This window comes from Schistocerca nitens, chromosome 2 (genome assembly GCF_023898315.1).
Source record: "Schistocerca nitens isolate TAMUIC-IGC-003100 chromosome 2, iqSchNite1.1, whole genome shotgun sequence".
Lineage (NCBI taxonomy): Eukaryota > Metazoa > Arthropoda > Insecta > Orthoptera > Acrididae > Schistocerca > Schistocerca nitens.
This window is the reverse complement of record NC_064615.1, coordinates 366,078,801-366,106,057: the sequence shown is the minus strand read 5'-3', so window position 1 is coordinate 366,106,057 and position 27,257 is coordinate 366,078,801. Positions and strand designations below refer to the sequence as shown.

At 42.7% G+C, this 27,257-nt stretch overlaps 1 protein-coding gene across 1 annotated transcript in view; it reads right to left on the bottom strand.

The window, feature by feature from the left end:
* Window positions 1–27,257, bottom strand: part of LOC126236185 (ATP-binding cassette sub-family C member 4-like) — a 296,035-nt gene that overhangs the window by 198,483 nt on the left and 70,295 nt on the right. The window contains exons 8-9 of the mRNA XM_049945285.1: window positions 25,912–26,022; window positions 15,887–16,069 (exon numbers count right to left, since the gene is read on the bottom strand). Coding sequence (XP_049801242.1) covers window positions 15,887–16,069; window positions 25,912–26,022 — 294 coding nt within the window. The remainder of the gene's footprint in view (window positions 1–15,886; window positions 16,070–25,911; window positions 26,023–27,257) is intronic.

Genomic DNA, 27,257 nt, shown 5'->3' with positions numbered 1-27,257 from the left:
TCACCTTTCGACTTTCTTTTGAGACACCGACCATATGGCTCCCTTTAATTTACCAATTTATTTTTATATTGTAGACACGAAGTTTTAAAGAGAGGACGCCAGCTGCTCTTTCGCACTTTCTATAGAAATGAAGTGCTATATATTGTAAACAACTTTGTGAGAAATAGTGGATGAATGGTGAGGTGTCTGTTCTTGTGCTCTGTGTGATAGATAAATATATCCTATTACATGCAAGTAAAATTATGTTTCAGATGACTTACATAATACAAGAAACAATTTTATGTTTATCATGTAGATAAAAAAATCCGTCTTTGCAACTGAATGTTTATTTCGTTCCTAAACATACACGTTTCACCTATTCATATAGGCGTCATAAGTGGTCTGTAACAAAAAGAGTTGTTTATTTATACATTTTTTGTCAGAAGATACGTAGTGTTTTTTGGAAGCACTTCTGACTTACCTAATCATTTACAAATATGTTGTTGTTATTTATCACTTACTTTCATTTTTCTATTCTCTTCATGTGCCCATGCAGAAACTGTCTATTGATAATGTCTAGTATGACTATTTTAAACGTGTTTAGCTAATAACACAATGAAAGTGCCGGCCGTCGTGGCCGAGCGGTTCTAGGCGCCTCAGTCCGGAACCACGATGCTGCTGCGGTCGCAGGTTCGAATCCTGCCTCGGGCATGAATGTGTGTGATGTCCTTAGGTTACCTAGGTTTAAGTAGTTTCTAAGTCTAGGGGACTGATGACCTCAGATGTTAAGTCCCATAGTGCTTAGAGCCGTTTGAACCATTTGAACAATAAAACTTCAGTTAAAAAATAAAGAACTGTTATTATCTAAATGATAAACGTAACTGAAGTAGTAGGCGGGGAAGAATGGCTACAGATGTTAACAATATTGCTACGTACAGAATGCTGGTCACTATGATAATATTTCTCCACAATGGTTGAAATATTTCAGGAAATAACCCCACTAGTGAACGGAAAAAAGAAAAAAAGAAAGAACACAGACCTTTCCCATGTCAGTGGAATATAATAACTGATTTTCCAATTACAGTTAGGCATCTGATTATGGCAGCATATTGTACAAGGGTATCGTGCAAATAAATAATTAAAAATACAATTGACAGAAGCTGAAAAAGTCTTCTTTTATAAACTTCTTTTAAGGCAGTCACAAACATTAATAGATTCCATGCAAGGCAACATGGACAAGTCTAAACCTAAGCATTATGTTTCACCAAATGCTAAATACGTATTTCAATCAATGACAGCAAGTTGGATGTAGGCTTGTCTCCCAGAAGTAACACTCGAAAGGATTTTACAATAAAATGACGCCGAATTTTAAGTCGGTAGTAAGACAAGTACCATATTACATTTCTTTGCAAAGGATTAGAAGGTGAATACATGTGTAACAGATTCATGTCACCAGCAATCTGAAGGCTATGATAAGATTAAATTTTCCGTGGACGCTGAGATGATATACAAGGAATAACATTGATGGTTACCGTTTCTTTAAAACCCTTCAAACTGCATAGAAACAGCGAAGAATTAAAATTAGCAAACGCTTGAAGAAATTCTTTAAATACAGTCTGCAAACTATCCGTCTCTGGTATGATGATCGTATTGACCTGTCTTGAATCCAAAACAAGACGAATTGAACCACCCCGTTTAGGCACAACATGTATTGGGGAATTGTATTGACTGGCAGCAGTTTCAATAATATTGTGAGATAATATAGATTGGATTTCCTGTTTGACTTTGTCATGGTGAACCAACGGTATCGGATAAGGTGGAACAGCAGAAGGGGTATGGGGTTTTACTTGAAATTCATATTAATAATCTTTGATTGTGCCTAAAGCTGTGTCAAAAACATGGGAAAACTCAGTTAAAATGGCATGTAAATATTCCTTTTCTTGAACTGAAGCTGAATCAACAACGGTACCTTGATTTTATCGTGAATAATGTTACTAATGTCTGGTGTCATGTCGTCATTGTCAATGTTTGGGGAAGGAAGAAAAAATGAGGTCAGTGTTAAATCAGACGGGAGCTGAGACTGAATGAAATTAATTTTGTAAATGTCTTGTTCAGCTTGCGACAAATGTTTGTGAAACTCCAAAATGAAGCAAACTCCATCATCACAGAGACGAATCCAGTGATATTCAAAATATAGAATTGCTTTATATTTGTTCAAAAAATCGATCCCCAGAATCACGTCTGTAGTAGAAGCTGAACTATTAAGAATGTTGCATATAAAAAATGAAATTGCAGATAACATTGCTGTTTAATGTCTGTACTTTTGCCAGGAACAGCACCACTGACCTTAGTATGCGAAAGTGGAAGTGCTGGAATGGTAGAAACAGTGGTGCATTTTTCAAAAGCGGCTTCACTAATAACAGTAATGGGAGAACCCGAATCAAGTACTGAAGAGAATTTGTGTGTGCCTATAGAAATATTAATGAGAGGACGATGAACAATTGGTTGTAGTTCGTTTTTTTTTCCAGCAGAAGGTCCTCTCGTATATCGTCACAACTGATAACGTGTGATGTAAAATTTTCAGAAGAATCATGGCACCGCTCGCGCTGCAGCGAGCACGCGGTAGGCAGAGCAGTTGGTGTTCTATCTCACGCTGATGATCTCCACTGTTTCGTGGAGTTGGTGGACAAAATTCTACTAACTGTACTGTTCTACCTGATGAATTATTGAAATCATGTCTGGGTTGGGAACGGGAATCAGGTTGATGAAATGGTACTAGTCTGTCATTGCCGTAATTCTGTTGGCTGTCATTGGTTTGTCTCTGGTTATGACTTGGACAATTATCATTACGATTTGAAAAATTCTGTTGACTGTGTTGATGAGTGGGTGGGCAATCAAAGGTTTGTTGTCGTTGGTAGTAATCATTGGTTCCGTATGGTTGATGGCGGTCCTGGTGCCGCATTTGGTTTCTTTGTACAAAAGAAGTGTTGGCATTATTCCGCTGATTCTCCCAGTTTCTCTGGTTGTTACTGTACCGCCGATTATTTTGTGGGGTATTGCCATATTGACCATCGCGGAACGCCATTGATGGAAGGCGATGATAATTTTGATTCCTGGATGGGTAGGCATTCACAACATTCTGCTGATACTGAGGTTGTGGAATAAATCGTCTTGCATTTCCATATTGATGTGATTATTCGGAAACTGCCTGCCGTTATTACGGAAACTGTTGTCTCTTTTCTGTTGTGTTTCCAGGAAACAGTGTTGACTAGATAGCGGATTGTGTGTTTCATCCAGTTCAAGAAGCTGTAAAACATCACGAAAAGTGTTCAAGTTTTCTGTTTGATTCCCTGTCAGCAAGGGAACTCTGAATGATTTAGGTAATTTTGAAATACAAAGCTGAATGAGACCGGAAGAGCTGTAAGGTTCAGGTAAATGTTTATTCTGTTGAATCACGTGGTCAAAATATTGTGTCAAAGTGCCAAATCGTGAGTTATAAAAAGGTGGCATTTTAGCAACTGATATTTCACAGCACGCTGTGAAGTGGAATTCCAGTAAGCATCAAGCAATTGTTGTTGGAATGACTGGAAAGACTAACATTGCTGTGCAATGTATCTCATTGGTGTTGCAGGTTCGCCGGCCGGAGTGGCCGAGCGGTTCTGGGCGCTACAGTCTGGAACCGCGAGACCGCTACGGTTGCAGGTTCGAATCCTGCCTCGGGTATGGATGTTTGTGATGTCCTTAGGTTAGTTAGGTTTAAGTACTAAGTTCTAGGGGACTGATCTCAGAAGTTAAGTCCCATAGTGTTCAGAGCCATTTGAACCATTTGTTTCAGGTTCACCTTACAAGTAACTGCAGACAAGTTCTAATTGATGTGCCACTGGTCAATTTGGAGGAAAAGCGAATGTAAATTGCTGAATCCAATCAAGAGGATGTAAATCATTCGGGTTATTCCGTAACGTTTTAAATTTCTTGATTGACAGGAAGTGTTTGTAAGCTACATCGCCTTGGCGTGGAAAAGAAGGAGTATCATGGGGCAAAGGAAAATTGCCTGGGAAGGTATTAATTTGTACAGGGTAATCTTGTGCAAATGGAGCCTGTGAAGATAAGAGTCTGGGATCTTGTTTCTGGTATGCAAACGGATTTCCTGTTGTTCTGGGACAAAATTAGAAGGCGCACTGTTGCCCTGTAATTGTTGCTCAATATCGGAAAGTTTACTATGAACTGAGTTGAGTTCTCGTTTTTGTTGTTCATTAATAGTGATTTGTTTACTCTTAAATTTAGCCAGTGCTTGGTATTCAGTTGTCTCTGAAAATGGAACTGGGGTTGTCCGATCTAATTCACTTTCTGCATGAGTTTCCAAAGCGGCTACTCTTTCCGTTCTGTTTTCTAACTGCGAGTGGAACTGCTCACCCTGTTCACTGACCTTTGTTTTAAGTTGAGTGACGTCAGATGTCAGGGATTCGGTACATGATTCTAAGGCCTGTATGTGCTCAGAATGAGCAGCGGAAGTTTGTTGCAACTTTTCAATAGATTCTGGTGGAAGTACTGCATTGATTTTGTCCCTAAGGTCAGTAACGTCGCGCTTATGCGTTTCAATGAAATCATGTAATTTATTGTCAGTTACTTCTTTAAATGTGTCGAGAGCTTGGGTTAATTTCCGAATGTTACTGGTAAGGTATTCATCACATTTAGCATTGTCTGCATGGTATTGAGCAAATTGTTCATCATGCTTTGCGTCACGTTAGCTCAGTAGTCGAAGAAAACAATCCAATTTATCTTCAACTAGAGTTGGGGATGTCACCTCGGGATTTCGGTGTTGCAACTTATATTGCTGGGGAGGGTTGCTAAAAACTGTTTGAGAATTCTCAGATGAAACAATTTCTCTGTCTGTGGAAGAATATTGCAAGAGAAATTGGTTGTCGGAATCAACCATATGGCTTTGGAAAGGTTGAATTAAAATGAACGAGTCATGGGACCAGTTTGTGAAGTAGGAGGATTAGATGACAAAACTAGGTCATTGTCCGGTTGTTGTTGCTTACGCGATTTTGAGGAACTGTGTAATTGTACTTTATGATCCTGTCGATTTCTTTTGGACATCCTGAGGGAGACAATATGGCGGACAAAAAAATTGAAATGGTCGTAATTCATAAGACGATATTTTATACTCAAAAGGTAAAATGATTAGAATGGACACACAAAATCAGTATAACCAGAAGCAGAGCTGAAATAAATATTCACAAGCGTAGCAGCAAACGCAATATTATGCAACTAGCAAAGCAGCGCACAGCTGAAACAATGGTGGCAAAATGAATGCTCGAAAACCAAGTCCACAGTTACGGAAAATATAGCCAGGAACATCACTACAGAGGATATCGCCAAGTGAAAGTGTCATAGATGAAATTGTTCCCAAATAATTCTTCAACAAACCTGCATCTGTGAACTTGTTTTGTGCACTCCTCCATTTTGCCAGTAATGAAACATGTATTTGACTCAGCAATCAAGTTTAAGAGAATAATGCCATTTGTGCAATGGCATTAAGATGGTACTGAAAATTAACTTTTAGCCCTTATGTTTACTTAATGAAATTATATCGTGGCTTGAATAATGCCTGTTGTGCAATGGCATAAAATTAGTTATTTGAAATAACTTTGCTTTGATAACTTTAGTTATACCAAAATCGATTTCAAACCATGAACTGCACATATATATTGCATAGAGGCCTCATTTTCTTTACGTTGTTTCCTTGGTGGGTAACTTTACTTTACTACTCATTTACATATTCAATACAAGCAAAGGATGTGGATTGTGATTCAGGCTGTTAGATTTAAACACAATGTTGATCTCAATATATATATGTCACAGGTCCTCAATCTCAAAGATATTATACTCATTCCACCTTGCGGTTGGCAAGTATCGACTTTATTTTCTTGATATACCCTGATCAGACCTTAGCACATACCTTTCAGGGTTTAGTGACATCTCTGAATAGTCAAAGGGAATGTGTCTGTGATACGATATCCACAGTCAACGTTTGTCTTCAGGAGTTCTAGTTCTGGGAACTGGGGTGATGCAAAACTTTTTTTGATGTGTGTACTTCAAGACAGTTTACTGGCGCGCGGTGTGGCGCCTTGTCACGGTTCACTGGTCTCCCCCCGCCGAAAGTTCTTGTCCTCCCTCGTGCATGGGTGTGTGTGTTGTCTTTAACTTACGTTACTAAGTTAGATTAAGTAGTGTGTAAGACTAGGGACCGATGACCTCAGCAGTTTGGTCCCAAAGGAACTTACCACAAATTTCCAGTTTTACCGTTTACCGACCTGACTGCCCACCCATAAAAGACCACAAGCTTTGTCTTTCTTGTTTATTTACGAGATATATCCTTAGCCACATCATCACCACATTAGTCAATATAATGTGTTTTCAACCTGACAACCATTCATGAAAACTAGATGTACTATAACATTTACATGCTTTGTAACATGCATAAAAAACTGCTGGGTAATTTGCCACCTCATCTCACAGTAACCAAAGCAATGTCTTTACACCCCTTAGTGCTGCAGCTGGGTGCTAGTCAAATGACGACTTAACATACGTTACAATATCTAATAGTTGCCAAACAGAATCTAACAAGAGCAAGCATTGACGGGGATTCAAGTGGCGAAATCATTGTTTAGGCACTTTTCTGCATGTTCTTCTGAAATTATTTATAACGATTTACTTATTTGTTTAGCAGTAATAGTGACTTGATCTCTTCATTGCTTGTGTCATGAGATTTAAAACGTATCATGTGTACACTGCATGTCTGCATCATTAGTTATAGATTTTATAAGGAATAATAATTTCAACCTCTCTAAAGTACTAGAAAGACTAAAAAATGCTGTTTTGGCCCTAGGCTCGATGAAAGAAAACCTGACGCTCAGCTGTCCTTGGTAGAGAGGGGGAAACGTTTGTGACAAACAGCTAACGAGTAGAGGGACCAAATGATTTCTGGCATAAGGGTTCCCACTCAACCACGTGCCAACGGCCACTTCGGTGGTTGGACGAGCCGGTAGGGCTCAAGGTTTTCCCCTAGCCCTTGCAAGGAGAAATCCTTCCTAAAGGTGGAAGATCTCTGACATGAGTCAGCGGGGCATAGAATTTGAAAGGCAAGGGCAAAACTCCACATTCACCTGAGTAATGAGTAGAAAGCGTACTTCAAAATGGCTCAAATGGCTCCAAGCACTATGGGACTTAACATCTGAGGTCATCACTCCCCTAGAACTTAGAACTACTTAAACCTAACTAACCTAAGGACATCACACACACCCATGCCCGAGGCAGGATTCCAACCTGCGACCGTAGCAGCAGCGCGGTTCCGGACTGAAGCACCTAGAACCACTCGGCCACAGCGCCCAGATAAAAGGGTATTTTTATACATGATTCCAGAATAGTCCCCCATTCGGATCACTGGTTGGGGACTGCACAAGTCAACTTCTAATAATATAAAGATTATGAAGAATACAAGAAAACAAATTGCAACAAAGAACGTGCGAACGTAACTGAGGTGTGACATGCTAGAAAATCTCAATCTGGAAATGACAAGAATGGAACTGATATATGAAGAGTGAGAAAGATGAGACGGGCACATGGTAGAGACTTCTGGAGTGGCGACTGCAGTGTTATACATATGGGACGCACAGAGGAGCGACTGGGAATGGGTCTTTGGAAGGAGCTTGGACATAGAGTAGAAGGTCACCAACAAAGCGACAGAAGAATGCTACTTGTGCAATAGGACACAAAACCGAAAAAGACAGTGATAATCCAAGTGTACATAACATCAAGAAAAAAAATGCATCAGGGGGAGAAAGAAGAGACCCTACTATAGTATGTTCGTATGAAACGTGGAGATGGATTAGTAGAGTTTTGTACAGAACATCATCCAGTAATATCAATACCTTCCACGGAGTCAGTATACATGGAAGGCCACTGGAGGGAGCTAGAGATATCAGGGCGATGTCATTCCAGTTAGCCAAAAGTTATGATATCAAGAAAAAGACTGAAGCTACCCAGGCCCAGACGTTGATAGTAGCCATAATATAGTCATAGGAGAACCGGATCCAAAATTCAAAAAAATTTAAGAAAGGAGCTGGCGAGAAATGGGGACTGATAGACTAAAGAATGATGTATTATGTCGATTACAAAGAACAAACAAATATGACTACAGTTATGACCAGCACCATAAATGCTGAAGAAAGATGGGAGTCCCTGGAAAGTAAGATCCTCTCTGTCCGAACAGGTCTTGGAAGGCCCAACGTTACCGACCGGCCGCTGTGCCATCCTCAGCCTACAGGCGTCACTGGATGTTGATATGGAGGGGCATGCGGTCAGCACACCGCTCTCCCGACCAAATGTCAGTTTACAAGAGCGGAGCCGCTACTTCTCACTCAAGTAGCTCTTCAGTTTGCCTCGGGCTGAGTGCACTCAGCTTGACAAGAGCGCTCGGCAGACCGGATGGTCACCCATCCAAGTGCTAGCCCATCCCGACAGCGCTTGACTTCTGTGATCTGACGGGAACCGGTGTTACCATTGTGGCAAGGCCGTTGGCTAAAGTAATATCCTACGAGCAGTAAATGAAGATGTTGGGAGACAGAAGGCAAAACATGAAAGAGAATGGATTACAGAAAGTATAGTAACAAAAATAAATTTAATACATAAGCCGAAACAAGACAACACTGGGGAAGCACAAATGCAATATGCGTGGAGCATTGAGGAATGAAAACAACGTAGAATCAAAAAAGGATAAATAACAATCCTTGGAGGATTAGTGCAAAGAGATGAATGAAATGATCAAGGTATAAAAAGCTGTAATGTGCCTATAAATCTATTAAAAGCTTCTTTAGAAACATACAAGTAAAACGTAGTGGAGTCCAAAATGAAGATGGAATAGAACTATATGAACAGCAGAAAGGTAGAAAGAATACCGTGAAAAACTCTATACAGGAAATAACGAAGATCTGAAATGGAGAACGTCGAGGAAGTCGATCCGAAAAAAGAGAGAGACCATATCTTGCACGATGCGTTCGACCTTGCAGTGAGGCAGTTAAAAACCTGGGAAGCCACTGAAGTTAGTGTTACACTAGCAGAACTCATCAAGGCTGCTGGTGAACAGCTACATGAAGAACGATTCCACCTTATTCAAGATACGTACAAAACTGGAGAACTGCCAACAGACTTTACAAAATGTATCACAGTGGCAATACCAAAGAAAGTATCTGTAAACACATGTGAACAACGTAGGTCCCTCAGTTTGGTAACAAACGCCTCGAAGATCTCGCTCGACCTCTATCGTTCTAAGGCGGATCGAAGGTAAGGTATATGCAATGGTCACGGACGACCAGTCTGGTTGTAGAAGAGGTGTTAGGCCCGCGAGAAGCAATACTTAACTTTACGATTCATTCTTGAGAAAAGACTAAAGAAGGCCCAAGAAACATACATTGCATTCATCGACGCAGAAAAAGAATTTGACGGGGCAAATTGACAACAGGTTTTTAAGACAGGTTTAAGACAGGTTTTGGCATAAAGTCCAAAGGCAGAACAGTAGTTTGTATAGAGAAGAGGCAGCTGTGATAAGATGTGGAGAAAATCAAGCTGAAGCCACTATTGAGCATGTTCTACAACAGGGGTGCTCCTGCCTTGTTCAGTGGACAAATTCAGAGGGCAATAGATGACGCTAGGTTGAAACTAGGAGCTATAAGAGGAATTAAAATTAATGGTAAGAAAATAGACATGCTGAGATTTACTTATGACATGGCGGCGTTAAGTGAAGATATAAAACAATTAGAAGCGATGCTAGCCCAGTTAGAAACCATCCTCAGTGCTTCGTATAACATGAAAATTAATAAAGAGAAAACAAAAACCTTAATGGTGCGTAGACAAAAAATCACTGTGTAATGTTGACTTAACAATGAGCGACTGGAAATCGTCAAATCCGTTGCCTACCTAGATCAAGGAATGCACAAGTGGTGGTTATGGACTTGCTACATTATCCGCAAGACTCTTCAATGGTGATTGTGCACCTGCACAGTCACAACAGATGGCTGCTGGCCATCTCTACAAGGACTACAGTGGGTCTGCATCGTTGATGACCCACCAGTACCATTATCTCTACAAGGACTACAGTGGGTCTACTGATGATCCATCAATACCATTATTTCTACAAGGACTGCAGTGGGTCTGCACCTCTGGTGGCCCACCAATACTGTAATCTCTACCAGGACTACAGTGGGTCTGCTCTGTGATGACCTACCCACCAATACTCTTCAAAACTTCGACTGACTCCGCTGTGGGTTTGCTCTGTTGTGGCCCATTACCTGTCAGCATGTCAAGAGTCAGCACTGTCTTTCCGTTGGAAGGACAACGCTACTTCTTCAAGACTGCATGGAAATCCACTACTTCCGTGTGCATTTTCTTTTACTGCTCAGACTTTGAGAAAAACACTGCAATGTGATGAATGATCAGGACTGTCTTTATGGGCTGTGAGAAAATTTTAGCTTTTGACCAACATTGTATCAATAAGTGTGTGCATTTGATTTCTTTGTTATTGTAATTATGAAAAATTTTTTCAAATCTGTATTGGCCACTGCCCAAACCAATTTGTAAATTTTTTTGTGGGGAGCATGGGGGCTATGTAAGTAGGCTGTTTAGGTTTTTTTTGGTAACGCCACCTCTGTATGAAAATCACTGGCTGTGCTGTGTGCAGTCTGTGGCTGCTTTGCATTGTTGTAATACTCGCCATTGTAGTGTTAGGCAGCTGGCTGGGAACAGCGCGTAGCGTTGCGCAGTTGGAGGTGAGCCGCCAGCAGTGGTGGATGTGGGGAGAGAGATGGCGGAGTTTTGTAATTTGTCATGAACTGCTATATATATGATGATATCAAGGTAAATACATTGTTTGTTCTCTATTAATATCTTTCATTTGCTAACTATCCCTACCAGTAGTTAGTGCCTTCCATAGTTTGAATCTTTTAATTAGCTGGCAGTAGTGGCGCTCGCTGTATTGCAGTAGCTTGAGCAGCGAAGATTTTTGTGAGGTAAGTGATTTGTGAAAGGTATAGTTTAATGTTAGTTAGGGCCATTCTTTTGTAGGGAATTTTGAAAGTCAGATTGCGTTGCGCTAAAAATACTGTGTGTCAGTATAAGCACAGTCCTGTAAAATTGTTCAAAAGGGGACGTTTCACATTAAATAACAGCCTTCGGGATGTGGTGCTACAGCTGAATGCTCGTGTTTTCCTGGGTAGGCAAGATACCAAACGAAGGGGTACTCCACAGAGTGAAGGAAGAGAAGCCTTGTCTCCAGAGGAAGATATGGAGACATGATGATATCATCAAAAGTATCATTGAAGGACAGTAGAAGGGAAGATTGCAAGAAGCAAATCGAGACCAGAATATGAGGGGAGGTCAATAAATAATCCTACACAGTTTTTTTCCCGAAAGCATGTTGGCTTTGTTCAAGATTCCAACTCAACATATTATTCCTCACTCTTTTAACTACAACACAATCTCCATTCAATACGACGGCCTTACGCTACTTTTTTGGAGGGCCTGCTTGCCCGCGTGGCACCACTCTACTGTTCAATGTTGAAGTCAACCTTCTTGTTTAGCTATCTTTCCTCCTTATTGGATTTAGTGCATATGAGAGTGCCTGTGCGATAGAGTAATTGTGTGGTCATGTCGTGTGCATGCATGTACGACCGTTTTCGTTCTTATCCACATTCTTTTATTTTAATCATTGTTAGGGTGCTGATAACCTCGCCGTTGGGCGCCAGTAAGATCCTCAGACCACGCACACTCTTGCTGCATTAATAACCTCGCCATCATTCACAGTTGTGCGGCGAAGTATTTGGTTGTGATCCGTCGATCACCTCGAATGAGAGTGTCTGCACGTTCCAACGTGGCACGAATCGCAGCTGACTGCAGCCGGCCGACACGCGGGAAATCGGACTGGTTTGCGCGACCTTGTTGCAATGATGACAGACGCCTCGTCCAATGACTAACCGTACCTTTGTTCACTGCCATGTCTCTGTAGACATTCTGTAGGCACTTATGAATATATGTGATGCTCTTGTTTTCCTTGAAAAGAAACTCAGTGACAGCTCTCTACTTGGAATGCACGCCCAATGCAGACGCCGCTTTGAAGTATATGTATAGCGCCGTCACCTGTCTGTACCACATGAAAATATAGGAGCTGAAGCAGGAATACTCCAACATGTCCCACAGCGAATTCCACATTTTTTTAAACCGAAATTGGCCGAGAAAAAAATACGTTGCTATACTTACTGTACTTACTGAACGCCCCTTATAGATCAACCAAATCATGGAGGATATCAAGTGCAACTCTCAAGAGAAAGGGTGAAAACAGAAATGCACGGTAAGCTGCTGCTAACCAACCTGATGGCTGAAGACGGAACAAGAAGAAGAATTTTAAATGTTAATAACTTTATTAATAATATGAGGCGAGTTTTTTTAAGTAAGTACTGTTTTGAAATTAAAAAAAGACGTGCTAAGATATCTCAATAATTTTATTTTTACATCAAAGCCTGTAACTTAATCTACTTTCCTACATAATTTATGTCAATATTGAGGCACTTTTCATAACGTTGTACCAGTTTTTGAATACTCTCCTCATAGAAGTCTACCGTCTGACTTGTTAACCACTGCATCACCACTGTTTTGACTTCGTCATCGTCTTGAAGACGCTGACCACCCAGATGTTTCTTCAAGTGCAGAAACATATGGTAGCCACTGGGCGCAGTATCAGGGCTGTACAGAGGATTATCTAGAGTTTCCCATCGAAAAGATGTGATGAGATCTTTGGTCTGATTCGCTACATGCTGACAGGCATTGTCTTGCAGCAAAACGTTGCCCTTGTTCAACTTGCCACGTCTTTTGTTCTGAATTTAACGGAACAGATTGTGTAATGTCTTGCAGTAAGCTGATGCATGGATTGTCTCATTATGAGGCAGAAATTCCGCAAGCAATACTCCTTTCCTGTCCCAAAAAACTGTGCACATGACTTTCCGGGCAGAAATTGTTTGCTTAAACTTCACTTTTGTGGGTGAATCTGAATGGCGCCATTCCATGGACTGTTGCTTTGATTCTGGTGTGACATAGGCCACCCATGTTTCATCGCCTGTAACAATTTGGCTTAAGAAATCATCACCGTCGTTGCGGTACCGCTCAAGGAAAGTCAATGCACTGTCTAAACGTTTGGTTTTGTGCACATCCGTCAACACTTTCAGTACCCAACGTGCGCACAATTTTGCGTAATTCAAGTGCTCGGTTGCAATGCCATACAAAACACTACGAGAAACATTAGGAAAGTCATCCCGTAAAGAGGTAATCGTAAAGCGTCTGTTTTCTCTCACCTTTTTGTCCACTTCCTGCACCAAACTTTCAATAACGACCGAAGGAGGCCCACTCCGTTGTTCATCATGCACATTTGTGAGGCCATCTTTAAATGCTCTCACCCACTTTCTTACCATTCCATCACTCATAATGTTTTCTCCGTAAACTGCACAGATCTCACGATGAATGTCGATCGCTTTTAGGCCTTTAGCACTAAAAAATCCTATAACAGCCCGTACTTCACAGTCGGTGGGACTCACGATTATCGGAAGCATCTTAAACACTCAGTACACAACGTAGACAAGGAAGAATCAGACTGTAACGACGTCAGTGTGTAGACTACAGATGTAGGTATCCACTGCGCATGCGCAGAACCCCGACCGCACCGCAGCGGCCGCGGTGTGGCAAAACGGTACTTACTTAAAAAACACGCCTCGTAATTATATGATCGTGGTATATGTTTTAGTGAGTTTGTGTCACTATCGCGAATCAGTTGTTATATCAGGTTTTCATTTTATATGCTCTGTCAGTCCGGGCACACCACCTGAGTTCCCCAACTGGCCACCACCATCTGAGGAGACGAGTGGTGTTGCACTGGCGGGATTTCCATGCCGCCAACTCGCCGCTGCCTGCCGCCCAGCACCAGGCCCGCGCTATCTGGCCGTCATCGCAAGGCCGCTCTGTCCTGAGTCAAGCCTGACTTATCTCAGCCACATCACAGCAACTTGCCAGCCACAAACCGCACTGCTTTGTCCATGACCAGAAGCGTGAATGGGGATATTTGTGGAGAAAGTACACTACTGGCCATTAAAATTGCAACACCACGAAGATGACGTGCTACAGACGCAGAAATTTAACCGACAGGAAGGAGATGCTCTGATACGCAAATGATTAGCTTTTCAGAGCATTCACACAAGGTTGGCGCCGGTGGCGACACCTACAACGTGCTGACATGAGGAAAGGTTTCCAACCGATTTCTCATACACAAACAGCACTTGACCGGCGTTGCCTGGTGAAACGTTGTTGTAATGCCTCGTGTAAGGAGGAGAAATGCGTACCATCACGTTTCCGAGTTTGATAAAGGTCGGATTGTAGCCTATCGCGACTGTGGTTTATCGTATCGCGACATTGCTGCTCGCGTTGGTCGAGATCCAATGACTGTTAGCAGAATATGGAACCGGTGGGTTCAGGAGGATAATACAGAACGCCGTGCTGGATCCCAACGGCCTCGTATCACTAGCAGTCGAGATGACAGGCATCTTATCCACCTGGCTGTAACGGATCGTGCAGGCACGTCTCGATCCCTGAGCCAACAGATGGGGACGTATGCAAGACAACAACCATCTGCACGAACAGTTCGACGACGTTTGCAGCAGCATTGAGTGTCAGCTCGGAGACCATGGCTGCGGTTACCCTTGACGCTGCATCACAGACAGGAGCGTCTGCGATGGTGTACTCAACGACGAACCTGTGTGCACGAATGGCAAAACGTCATTTTTTCGGATGAATCCAGATTCTGTTTACAGCATCATGATGGTCGCATTCGTGATGGGTGACATCGCGGTGAACGCTCATTGGAAGCGTGTATTCGTCATCGCCATACTGGCGTATCACCCGGCGTGATGGTATGGGGTGCCATTGGTTACACGTCTTAGTCACCTCTTTTTCGCACTGACGGCACTTTGAACAGTAGACGTTACATTTCAGATGTGTTAAGACCCGTGGCTCTACCCATTATTCGATCCCTGCGAAACCCTACATTTCAGCAGGATAATGCACGGCCGCATGTTGCAGGTCCTGTACGGGCCTTTCTGGATACAGGAAATGTTCGACTGCTGCCCTGGCCAGCACATTCTCCAGATCTCTCACCAATTGAAATCGTCTGGTCAATGGTGGCCGAGCAGCTGGCTCGTCACAATACGCCAGTCACTACTGTTGATGAACTGTGGTATCGTGTTGAAGCTGCATGGGCAGCTGTACCTGTAGACGCCATCCAAGCCCTGTTCGACTCAATTCCCAGGCGTATCAAGGCCGTTATTACGGCCAGAGGTGGTTGTTGTGGGTACTGGTTTCTCAGAATCTATGCACCCAAACTGCGTGAAAATGTAATCACATGTCAGTTCTAGTATAATATATTTGTCCAATGAATATCCGTTTATCGTCTGCATTTATTCTTGGTGTAGCAATTTTAATGGCCAGTAGTGTAGCTTTTACGTATCCACATAGGCACCGTCAGCACATGGAGTGATAGAGAACCTGCGACAAAGTGTGTCTTTTACGAAGCAGCTCATACATAAAGCACAAGAATGAGATGAATGGCATTTGCAGACCACAGACCAACTAACTACATAATCGACATTCGTAATTATGCTTGTGAACTCCCCATTTCCCCTCTGAGTGTGTTCGTGCTGTGATCAATGTCTGCGAAAAGTTTTCTGACATAAGATAAAACATAAAAGGACGTCACATATTGGCACATCAGCTATAGATAAACTGTAAGGTTAGCAAGCAGAAAGAGGTGTTTTACCTTTCCGCACCCGACAGGTCCTACAATGGCACATAGCTTTCCGGGTGAAACATGGAGGTTTATAGAGGAAAGAGATGGATTGGTGCCATCCCACGTTGCTGAGATGTGCTGAAGGGATACTTCCCCTGTCGTTGCTCCCAAGTTTCTGTCCTCTACAGTTGCCTCTGGCTTAAGGAGAAATTCCTGTAAGAAGAAAGAAAATGTAGAGTTCTTTGTGATAATTCCCAAGTATTAGCTGTAGCTACAAAACTATCACAACTACAAAAGGTGTGTTATATCACCAAGATAAATTTTTGTAAATTTGTCAGTTATCGAAATAATTTAAAACATATATTTAGGAAGAAGTAATGTTGTGACGAGAAAAATCTATCATTCGAGACATACACCTGTAGTTTATTTTACATTAAATTTATTGGAGTCTCTAGTAACAACGGTCACTCCGGAATCCAAACCTCCCGTCGATTTACTTGTCTTAAGTCATTTGCTGTACAGGGTTGCGGGACCATTGCCTCAAACTTTGATTGAGGTGCTTTTTAAATTTATAAATAACAAACAAAAACTTCTAATAGTATTTATTTATTATTGCTTGAAACAAAAACAATAACACGAGGTCGATGTGCTGAAATGTGTCGCTGCAGCACTGTTGCCCAGTCAAAAATCGCATCTGTAAACCTGTTGTCAAGCCGTCTGCTTGCTACACCCGTCAATATCTTGCCAAGAGTGCGACGAGCGACTAAAATTCAGAAGCTACAGTCACGTTACGGCCCTCACTAGCTGCTTTGGAGACACCATAATGGATCTGATTGTATTTTGTTGACTCTGTATTATACGAAATATGTCCATAAAGTAAGTTCCGTTTGGTTGTTTAAAACAAACGCGTACAGATACAGAAAAAATATTTATTGTACAAAAATCTACAACTGTTAAACTACTTTTCTACATAGCTTCCGAAATTTTTATGGCACTTGTCATAGCGTGCCACGCCCCCCTCGCCCAGAAAAATGACGTGAAGTTCAAATTCCAACATGATAATGCATCACACCTCGATTATCTCCACTCAGCAAAGAAAATGGCGCGAAAAAAGGACTCATCTTTATTATTTAAGCAATTTCAAGCACATGGGTTCTCCACTAGGTCTGGCTCCAACTGACTTAGTTCATATCCGCACCAGCAGAGGGCGCCACCGTGACGTGAGATCATGATGCAAGTATCGTCATTGAAGATGGCTGCACCCAGTGTATCCACCATGAGCTCCAGAGCCCAACTGGCTTAGTTCATATCATGGCCACCAGAGGACGCTTCTGTGACGTTGGTTGATGCCACAAGATCGTCCGGTCTCTCTCGCGCCACGCCACCGGCCTGCGGGCGTCCGACCGCTTACGTCAGACACCCTCGGCCGCAATCTCCATACACACTCTGTACATAGTCTTCTGTAAATATGCTAACCAAACTAACACCCACATTGCGCATCTAACCTATTAATTACCTAAGTACTTAATTCCATTTCAATCTTAATCATATTCAATAAATAAATTTACCTTTTCAATATTCAATTATCAAATGAGAAGTTCGACATTTTCCCACTATCTGCGTGGTGTTCATTCATGACATAGCACCCCTCCCCCCCGCCACCCCTTGAATGCTGCATTCCTATTGGCTGCTGCATTAGTCACGTGATTCGACTTCATAGAACCTAGGACTTGGAATCAGTTTTCGCAAATGCCACGGCCACCTGGACTTAGAATCAAATAGCTAAAGTCTCTACCACGATCCTCAACCCAGCACCACGCCCCCTTACCAACCCATGTTAGCCGGCTAACGTGTACTAACGTGCACAGCGCATGACTTCATCCAGGATGGTGGGGCGAAATGATGGGAAAACAGATCTGAACACAAGTCTTTCAAAACGCATCCAGCAACGTTACCAATCTTATATTCAAGTCACATTGCTATCTAAAATAGTAACCAAGTCTAACTATAGTAAATTCCATAGCCCCCCAGAAATACTTAAAGTGCGCTTTTGTACTAGTTTTCGTCTTCTCTCACCTTTTATGCACGGAAATTCATGCCCTAATAGAACCTCGTTACGAAAATAACGCACAATAACGTACACTGCAGTCTTCCTCGTGGACCTAAGCCCATCACGTGATACCAAACCTGCTCTCAACAGGTTCGAATCCTGCCTCGGGCATGGATGTGTGTGATGTCCTTAGGTTAGTTAGGTTTAAGTAGTTCTAAGTTCTAGGGGACTGATAACCACAGCAGTTGAGTCCCATAGTGCTCAGAGCCATTTGAACCATTTTGCTCTCAACATACTCAAATGTTCGCACTGCTATGTAGAAGCTCCCATATCCCAGCACAAACGATGGAGCATTCTTATTTGCTCTAATCCAATTTACTCGCCGAATTACTGATGCCGCGGGTATCGAAGCACGATCCACCTATTCTTTCTGGTGCTTTCAGCCGTTATATTACACAGAACGCTAAATTGCATTGACAATTAAACCCACAAAATTGTGTCCCCATTATCAAATACATACCAGACTCACAAGAATATTGGAAGCCAGGAACATATTTACCACTCTAACTACAATTCCTGCTACAGTCTGACACCAAACACGAAACTTTAGCTACGTGGAGCGTCCTCTAGACCACTGAGTAACTAGAAACAAACACATGAAAAATCATATTTCCAACCGCGCATACCGATCTCGCTGATCTAACATACTCCAAATCATCCATATAATTTACAAACCAACTAAGGTCTTTCCCATGTCTACACACCACATTCTATCTTATCTCAACTAAATAAAGACCCGAAATGTGCACAAACAGTCAACCGAACAATTTACATGGGAGGCAATAACACTCCATCTCAATCATACCATCTTCTCAAAGTTCCACTTGATCACGAAAGCCACCCAACACATACTAAGTATTAGTTCGCTATCTGGCCGTCTAGACAAGGGCAAAGTTAACTCATATACACTCCTACAATCCAACAGGCCTCTGCATTCGCACAGATGCTACTGTTAACAGGAAACGTGAATCATTACCACCACGGACTTTGCATACACGGAATCATTCCGGAAAACCACTCGCATATGTATTTATCATTGTACTTCCAAGTAAATATTACAATCACGCTCTCAATTGAACAGCATTCGAGAATGAATATCGGAAATACACCCTCTTGTCAGCAGTGGCTCTGGAAATAGCTGTACCTTCCTTACAACTGGACGTACTCCCCCGATTGCTATCACAGTACTCCGACTCAATCCTTACCTTCCCTACAACAGGGTATTGTATTGTATTGTATTGTATTGTATGTGAACCGGGGACCTAGAAATGACGGAGAGGCTCCGTCCTCGCCACAGCCGCAGTGGTCCACAACCCCACGACGACTACCGCAGTCCACTTCATCCCTCCGCCGCCCCACACCGAACCCAGGGTTACTGTGCGGTTCAGCCTCAGTGGACCCTCCAGACGAGTGTAACCCCTAGGTCTCTGTGGTAGAGTAACGGTGGTGTACGCGTACGTGGAGAACTTGTTTGCGCAGCAATCGCCGACATAGTGTAACTGAGGCAGAATAAGGGGAACCAGCCAGCATTCGCCGAGGCAGATGGAAAACCGCCTAAAAACAATCCACAGACTGGCCGGGCGGATTCGTGCCGGGGACCATGCGCTCCTTCGCGCCCGGAAAGCCGTGCGTTAGACCGCACGAACAACCGGGCGGGCTTACAACAGGGCATACTCATCTCCTTTTCACAAACACACATACTTTATAAAACTCATGCTCAAATGCGAACAACTTCGTCAATAACTGATTGCCTACCATACCAAATAATACTGACTGAAAATCAGCGATTGGCATGCATCTCTCTTAAGTTCTTCTTTCCAGTCTTACCACTGTGTCCTAGAAAGACACACGTAATCGGCGAGAACTTAAAGGAAAAAAAAACAACGATCCCACCGACTAGCGCATGTTACTGTCACAGTCAGTCTTGGTCCTACAGGTGCACACAAGTATCAATGTTAAAACCTACACCCTCAATACGAATCGAGGTACGACATTACCTCTCAATGAGGTGGTTTTTGCTGGACAAATACCGTGACGGTGATCGTAGGAATACGTATTATAAGCCAACGATGCGGCCTAGGGATAAAATCACTGAAGTTTGAAAGTGATTCGGCTAAGGAACGTGGTACGTAAGCAGTATTTGCGACTCCCCACGCCCCAACTACATAATTCTTTGGTATTTGTAACGCACTCTGTCTCGACATCATATCAGAGGTTCCGCATTATATCCACCTAGTTATAGGCGATGACTGACTGAGAAGGAACAGTAGTAGTAGATTATGTGCTGACTGAGGTCGTAAGAATAAAAATGTACACTAGCTTCTCAGATCTCTAGTGTTACGATATATGTTCGAAATGATGTCAATCATTTGGAATCATCTCTCTCCATTCAAACACATACCGGCATCGGATTACAATCACTACTCATTCATATTTTCGCAACCTAGCTTCTACAGTAAAATTCCAACGTGGTCTCAGTCACCCCCTACACATCGTGCAACTGATCCCATTTCTACAGCTTCCGCATGTGATCGGTCCAATTCAAGTCTGAACTGAGCAGAAGCCGGAGAAAGACATATCCACCACCTTCACCAACCTCTGTAGAAACAGAACGACCTGAATCACTGCAACAGAACCGTGTTTTGACCATTCGGTGGAAATGCACGCAATGTGGTACGTCCCCAAACTAGATACAAGTACTACAGATTCACGTCCATTCAAATCAATCAGCCCAACAGATAAAAATTACGAACTGTAAAAGCTCATATGAATCAGAAGTCACCAAGGCACCGATGCAGGCGCAATGACACATAGTTGAGGTCGGCCTCCAGCACGGGGAAGCAAATTTCACAATACTTCCCACAATAGCGTAGCGTACAGCCATCCAAGCATTCATAGCGGTATAGCTCCTTCCTCACCGACTCTCATCTCAGACTGCTGCTGTATGTATGAAACGATTCTATTAAACATACAGACACCGCCGAGGCCACTTTAAAGTTTGATCACCTATACTCTAGGCGAATTATCGTATGGTACGCTCTCTCTGGTCCTGTTTAGTTGTCTCAAACACTGTTTTCTAACACACATTTAGTTTTTCTGCCACGAGTTCCATGCCTGTCTCATGTTCTAAACTAACATTAAGACGCCCTGATACACGGCCTCTCACAGAAAACTAGACATCGCGCAGTGTAAATCATTTTGTTAATGCAACTACCATAACATGCCACACATCTGCTTATTTTAAATAAAAACCCACTTACAACATAATGAAAGTAGAAGACTTTTACGGCGTTGGCGTAGGTCTCTAAACTGATGTCAGAAAGCGAATGACGACCTATACATTTAGACTTTAGACTCGTCTCTCACACAGACGGAATAGCTGACGACTATGGGTCCCCTTTCTACTCATTCCTCATATTGCACTCATGTACGCGATCACTGTTTCGCTGCTAGCAACCCCCAGATGTTGCCGTCCATCCACGATAATTTTTTCCCCAACTCAAACAAGCCATATCAGTCAATCATTGTCTGCTAACCAATGCAGGGATGGGATGGAAAAGACACAGTCCATGTACTCTAATAATAAACATGAAACTTGATAGCGCGAACAATTTTACACTAACTTCAACACCGGCCAATCATGTGACAGCATGTTTCCTCAATTTCAGTATCATAATTAAACCACCCCTTCTCTACTTTGCGAGTATCATTGCGAATATGGATAGATGACTACTCAGAACGCCCATTTACAGTCAATTCTCGAACACTTAAATCATCGGAGTATACCAGACAGCGCTTTACATATTTCTAAGACCTCGAACATAGTACTTAATTTACGATCCATCTCTCTGCGTATGGGAGTCACAGAGCATTCTCCCCGTCTTAGGGTAAAAGACCATCCTCACACAGTCATTGACCAACCCACCTTGCAGCACCGTTAGAGAATTAATCTTCAACTGATCAGAAGAAGACAGCAACACTCCACGTCTCATGAAAGAATAGAGCTTTCCGAGTCTTAACCCATCCAAGTGCACGAAATCTGTCGAGATGCCACCATGTCGAGGAGCTTAGCACTCCTTAACGATGTCTAGTAACAGATTTCAAAGTGTCGTAATCTAATATCATACAGTTAAGAAGGATAAGAAAAGACTTATTTTTATACGAGATGGAGTTGGAGACGAGAAGGCATTGGTAAGAGAGAGAATGTAAACACACGCACTCCTAACACTACAACGTTCTGCACTTAAAAACGGGCTATCATATTAGATCGAATACCTTTCTGGCCTATCAGACATACATCCCTCTTCATAGTTTCTCTACGCTGAACTATCTTATCGAATAGTAAAACGAAAAAATACTTCCGTAAAACATTTACTTTGCATAATACGAGCCCAATATAGCTTTGCAGAGACATATAGTGTCCACTGTTCACATCCGATCACAGTTCAGAAATTATACCATGCTTGCATCAGGCCTAAATAAAATGATAGTAGTGGTGGATACGTCTTACAATGAAACAGATAAACGCATAGCAGTAACGTCCAACATGTGAAAATTACAAGTCATTCCGCCACTAACTCTGTAAACACAACATATGCAAATGTGTACACGGGGATTGTAGCGCGTCACAATCTCATACCGCTTACTTAGCTGTGTCACTGAAGTCACGATTTTACACACAAGATGCGAAATGGGCGACTGCATAAATCAAAGCTCGTTTAGAGGAGTGTGTCAAGTTTCTTCACACATGAGATGGAAATCCTCTGATGACTGACTGGTTTACCGTTAACAATTGCAAATAGACAGTGCTTTAAAACACATACGGAACACGTAGCTGTACACGAGTAGAACGCAGGCTATGTCACGTGACTAATGCATCTGGACACTGGAAAAAAAATTGACCTCCATCAACTTATCCTTATCTAGAATGAATCTGCCACCCATTAAGTCGTACCTCCTTGCAACTCCATCTCAATCGATCACACAGTCAACTCTCTGTTATCCTTCAACGCAGGTGGAAATAAGTTTAGAAATGAATCGTTCTATCATCCCAAAAAGCATCAAATACCGCCGTCACCTCGCGGGTATCACTGGTACCTCAATAGACATACAGTATAATACTGACTCAATGGGAAAAAATTGACTGGCTCCCTTATTCCCTTCGTTTAGATATCCACATTTTCCCGGATTCCTCCTGTTGCCACATACTTGGCCCCATATACAAATAGTTCGGCGCGAACAGAAGATAGCAAAGTTCTTCCTCAATTTCACCACATTTGGGTCTATATTCGGTCAATTTATACCTATTAGCTCCTCATTTTTCGCAATTCAATAGATTTTAGGTCAGATCTACCCACGCAATCATGACATAGCATCTACTTCTGTGTTCTAAAATTGCTCGTAAATGTAGCACAGCTGCCAGCACCCACTCCAAATGCATTGATCGGGGGGGGGGGGGGGGGTGTAATATAGCACTGTACTCGAATGTATGCAGTCACCTCCACATTTAGAGAGCGTTTACTCTATTTTGTGTATGTCTGTGTATATGCACGCATCACAGACGGCTCTCAGAACCGAGTCCCATCCGCTGATGGGACCGAACTTCGAACATAGAATACGTTTCCGGACGTAACGCGTGGTTGATCCACCCGTGAACCCTATCGCAAATGTGGAGCGTGGTGGATCCGTCTCCGAACATAGCTCCGTATATATAGTCCGCGGCAGATCCACACCCGAACGCTAACTCGGGAGTGATATATTGAGGATTTGCATCCTGACACCGCTTTGTACATTGTGCGTGACGGATCCACCTCCAAACCCTATCCCATGCGCGGCATATTGTGATCCGCTTCTCAATACCGATCCGGTTATAACATGCGGCGGATCCACAGTCGAACGCTAGCTCGGGTCTACTGCGGGTCCTGTGAGCCGACCATGATGCCCTTACAATGGCAGGTTATCTAGACTTAAGTGAGTTTGAACGTGGCGTTGTAGTCGCCGCACGAGCGATGTGACACGGCATCTCCGAGGTAGCGACGAAGTGGAGATTTTTCCGTACGACCATTTCACCAGTATACCGTGAATATCAGGAATCCGGTAAAACATGAAATCTCCGACATCGCTGCCCCGGAAAAGTTCCTGCAAGAACGGGACCAACGACGACTGAAGAGAATCGTTCAACATGACAGAAGTATAACCCTTCCGCAGATTGTTGCAGATATCATTGCTGGTCCTTAAACAAGTGTCAGCGTGCGAACCATTCAACAAAACATCATAGATATGGGCTTTCGGAGCCGAAGGCCAACTCGTGCACCCTTGATGACTGCACGATTCACAGCTTTACGCTTCGCCTAGGCCCGTCAACGCTGACATTGGACTGTTGATGACTGGAAACATGTTGTCTGGTCGGAAGAGTCTCGTTTCAAATTGTATCGAGTGGTTGGACGTGTACGGGTATGAAGACAACCTCATGAATCCATGGCCCCTGCATGTCAGTAGGGAACTGCTCAAGCTGGTGGAGACTCTGTAATGATGTGAGGCATGTGCAGTTGGGTGATATGGGACCCCTGCCTAGCAACGTGCTATTCAGAGGAGATCTCCACCGCCTTGTTCGGGTTTATGGACGGCCCTGCAAGATTCATGGTGTCAGTTCCCTCCAGCACTACTTCAGACATTATTCGAGTCCATGCCACGTCGTACTGCAGCACTTCTGCGTGCTCGCGGTGGCCCTACACTATATTAGCCAGGTGTTCCAGGTTCTTTGGTTTTCCAGTGTGTACGAGGTTTGGCTAGAAAAAAACCGGACTAGTACTGGTGAAACAATAAAACGAATGCAATAAGGCTGAAAGTCGCGTGGCCTGTCACGTGACTCTCGCTCCGCCTACTGCTCGAGTTTCATCTGCCTCCTGCACTCAGTCTGCCCGTGGCGTCTGTTTTAAGTAGTTGACGTTTTGCCTGTGCGTCGGAAAATGTTGAGTGTACAGAAAGATCAGCGTGTTAACATCAAATTTTGTTTCAAACTAGGAAAATCTGCAAGTGAAACGTTTGTAATGTTACAACAAGTGTACGGCGATGATTGTTTATCGCGAACACAAGTGTTTGAGTGGTTCAAACGATTTAAAGATGGCCGCGAAGACACCAGTGATGACACTCGTACTGGCAGACCATTGTCAGCAAAAACTGATGCAAACATTGAAAAAATCGGTAAACTTGTTCGACAAGATCGCCGTTTAACAATCAGAGCAGTGTCTGAGTTAACAGGAGTTGACAAGGAAAGTGTCGAACAAGTTTACCGATTTTTTCAATGTTTGCATCAGTTTTTGCTGACAATGGTCTGCCAGTGCGAGTGTCATCACTGGTGTCTTCGCGGCCATCTTTAAATCGTTTAAACCACTCAAACACTTGTGTTCGCGATAAACAATCATCGCCGTACACTTGTTGTAACATTACAAACGTTTCACTTGCAGATTTTCCTAGTTTGAAACAAAATTTGATGTTAACACGCTGTTCTTTCTGTACACTCAACATTTTCCGACGCACAGACAAAACGTCAACTACTTAAAACAGACGCCACGGGCAGACTGAGTGCAGGAGGCAGATGAAACTCGAGCAGTAGGCGGAGCGAGAGTCACGTGACAGGCCACGCGACTTTCAGCCTTATTGCATTCGTTTTATTGTTTCACCAGTACTAGTCCGGTTTTTTTCTAGCCACACCTCGTATTGTCTGTACCTTCCTTCAGTTAAGATAAATGATTGGCGTACTTTTGAATACAATATGAAACTGCGAATAGGCTTTCACATGCATTGCTTCACTCCACTGGATCCTCGTTGTAGTCTAGTACGATAATAGACGGAAGGTTCTAATAAATATTGCAACACATTTCCAACTAAAACAGATCTCCTGGTGTCACATTTTGGGAGAGACAATTCGACATTCTGTGCTTACCTGTATACGATGGACGGAGACACGAGCTTCCTGTATAGCTGCTATACCCATAGGGAACATGATGGCCAGTGCTACGTTGAGCACGTTGTAGTACTGAGACATTGAGAATATCTGCAACAGAGCGGGAGAAGAACGCAACCACAGTGAGCCTAAGACTGGAACAGAAACAGTCCTAACACAAGTACTTTATTTTAGTTATTATTGTTACATGTAGACCCCTCTTATATTACCCAACTAACTAGTGCTACTATTGTATAGTACTACTTCCCACTTAAATGTGGTATTGTATCTATCGTATTGCAATTGTAACATTTATCCTATAAATATATTAACGCATGGGCATTTCGTGCCACATTAGGCGTATTTTCAATTCTGCCGTGAGAAACAGATTACCACTGCACAGCGCCCACGAAATTACAACTTATACTCAAATTCTTCTGCTTTCAGACGCGTTTCATGTCTTTAGACGCCTTTCATGCCATGTATCCATACCGACGAATTACCAGTCTACGTGATTTATCGTCGTGTCATCACAACGATACATCAACTGCTGCTAAAAAGTCCTGCATACTCTACTGTCGAGAGCGTTTTACCTCTTGCTAAGGCCTTCTAAGGAGAAATATGCTTGGAAGTTTAAAGGAGCAGCTACCTGCTTCTGTTCACATTGAGCCAAATCGGTGATTTCTGTACCACGTACCTTGTTAGATTTTAATTTCTCGTAAGTTTATCTAACTCCCTAGCTTTCATTTTCTCCTCCAAAGATTTACGGAAAATGGCCTCTTTAGGAGATCTTCTACAGATCTTTACATGCACTTTCAAAAAGAATAATACTGACCTGGTGCTGTGAGCAACGTAGCACCCTCAAATGCGGCAGGAATGACATCACATCGGAGCATTCGTAGTCGAGAGGAGACAAATACGTCCCTTCTCTGAGTTGATCTTAGCATGACTGACTGTCATTTTAGCATTCGACACTGACTTCTATGTTTCAATTTGATTTATTTGTATGCTAGCACACACTTGAAAGGAAATGCCGTAAATTTTGTGTGATTTCGACTTGCATTCGAAGAGAAATGGTATAATTGTATCGCGTTTTTTACAATGAGCTGTAGCTCATCAGCACATAATCACCGGCCACCATTGGTTAACCCCCATCACCCCCACCCCTGGTTATTCTGTTGCTCTATGAAACGTTCCTTGCCACTACGAAATCTAAAAAGAGTCAAATTCCGTTTTTTTCATTTATGGCTCATATTTCATATAATTGGGAAGATTTCAGGACAATGAAAAAAAATGGTTCAATTGGCTCTAAGCACTATGGGACTTAAGATCTGAGGTTCATCAGT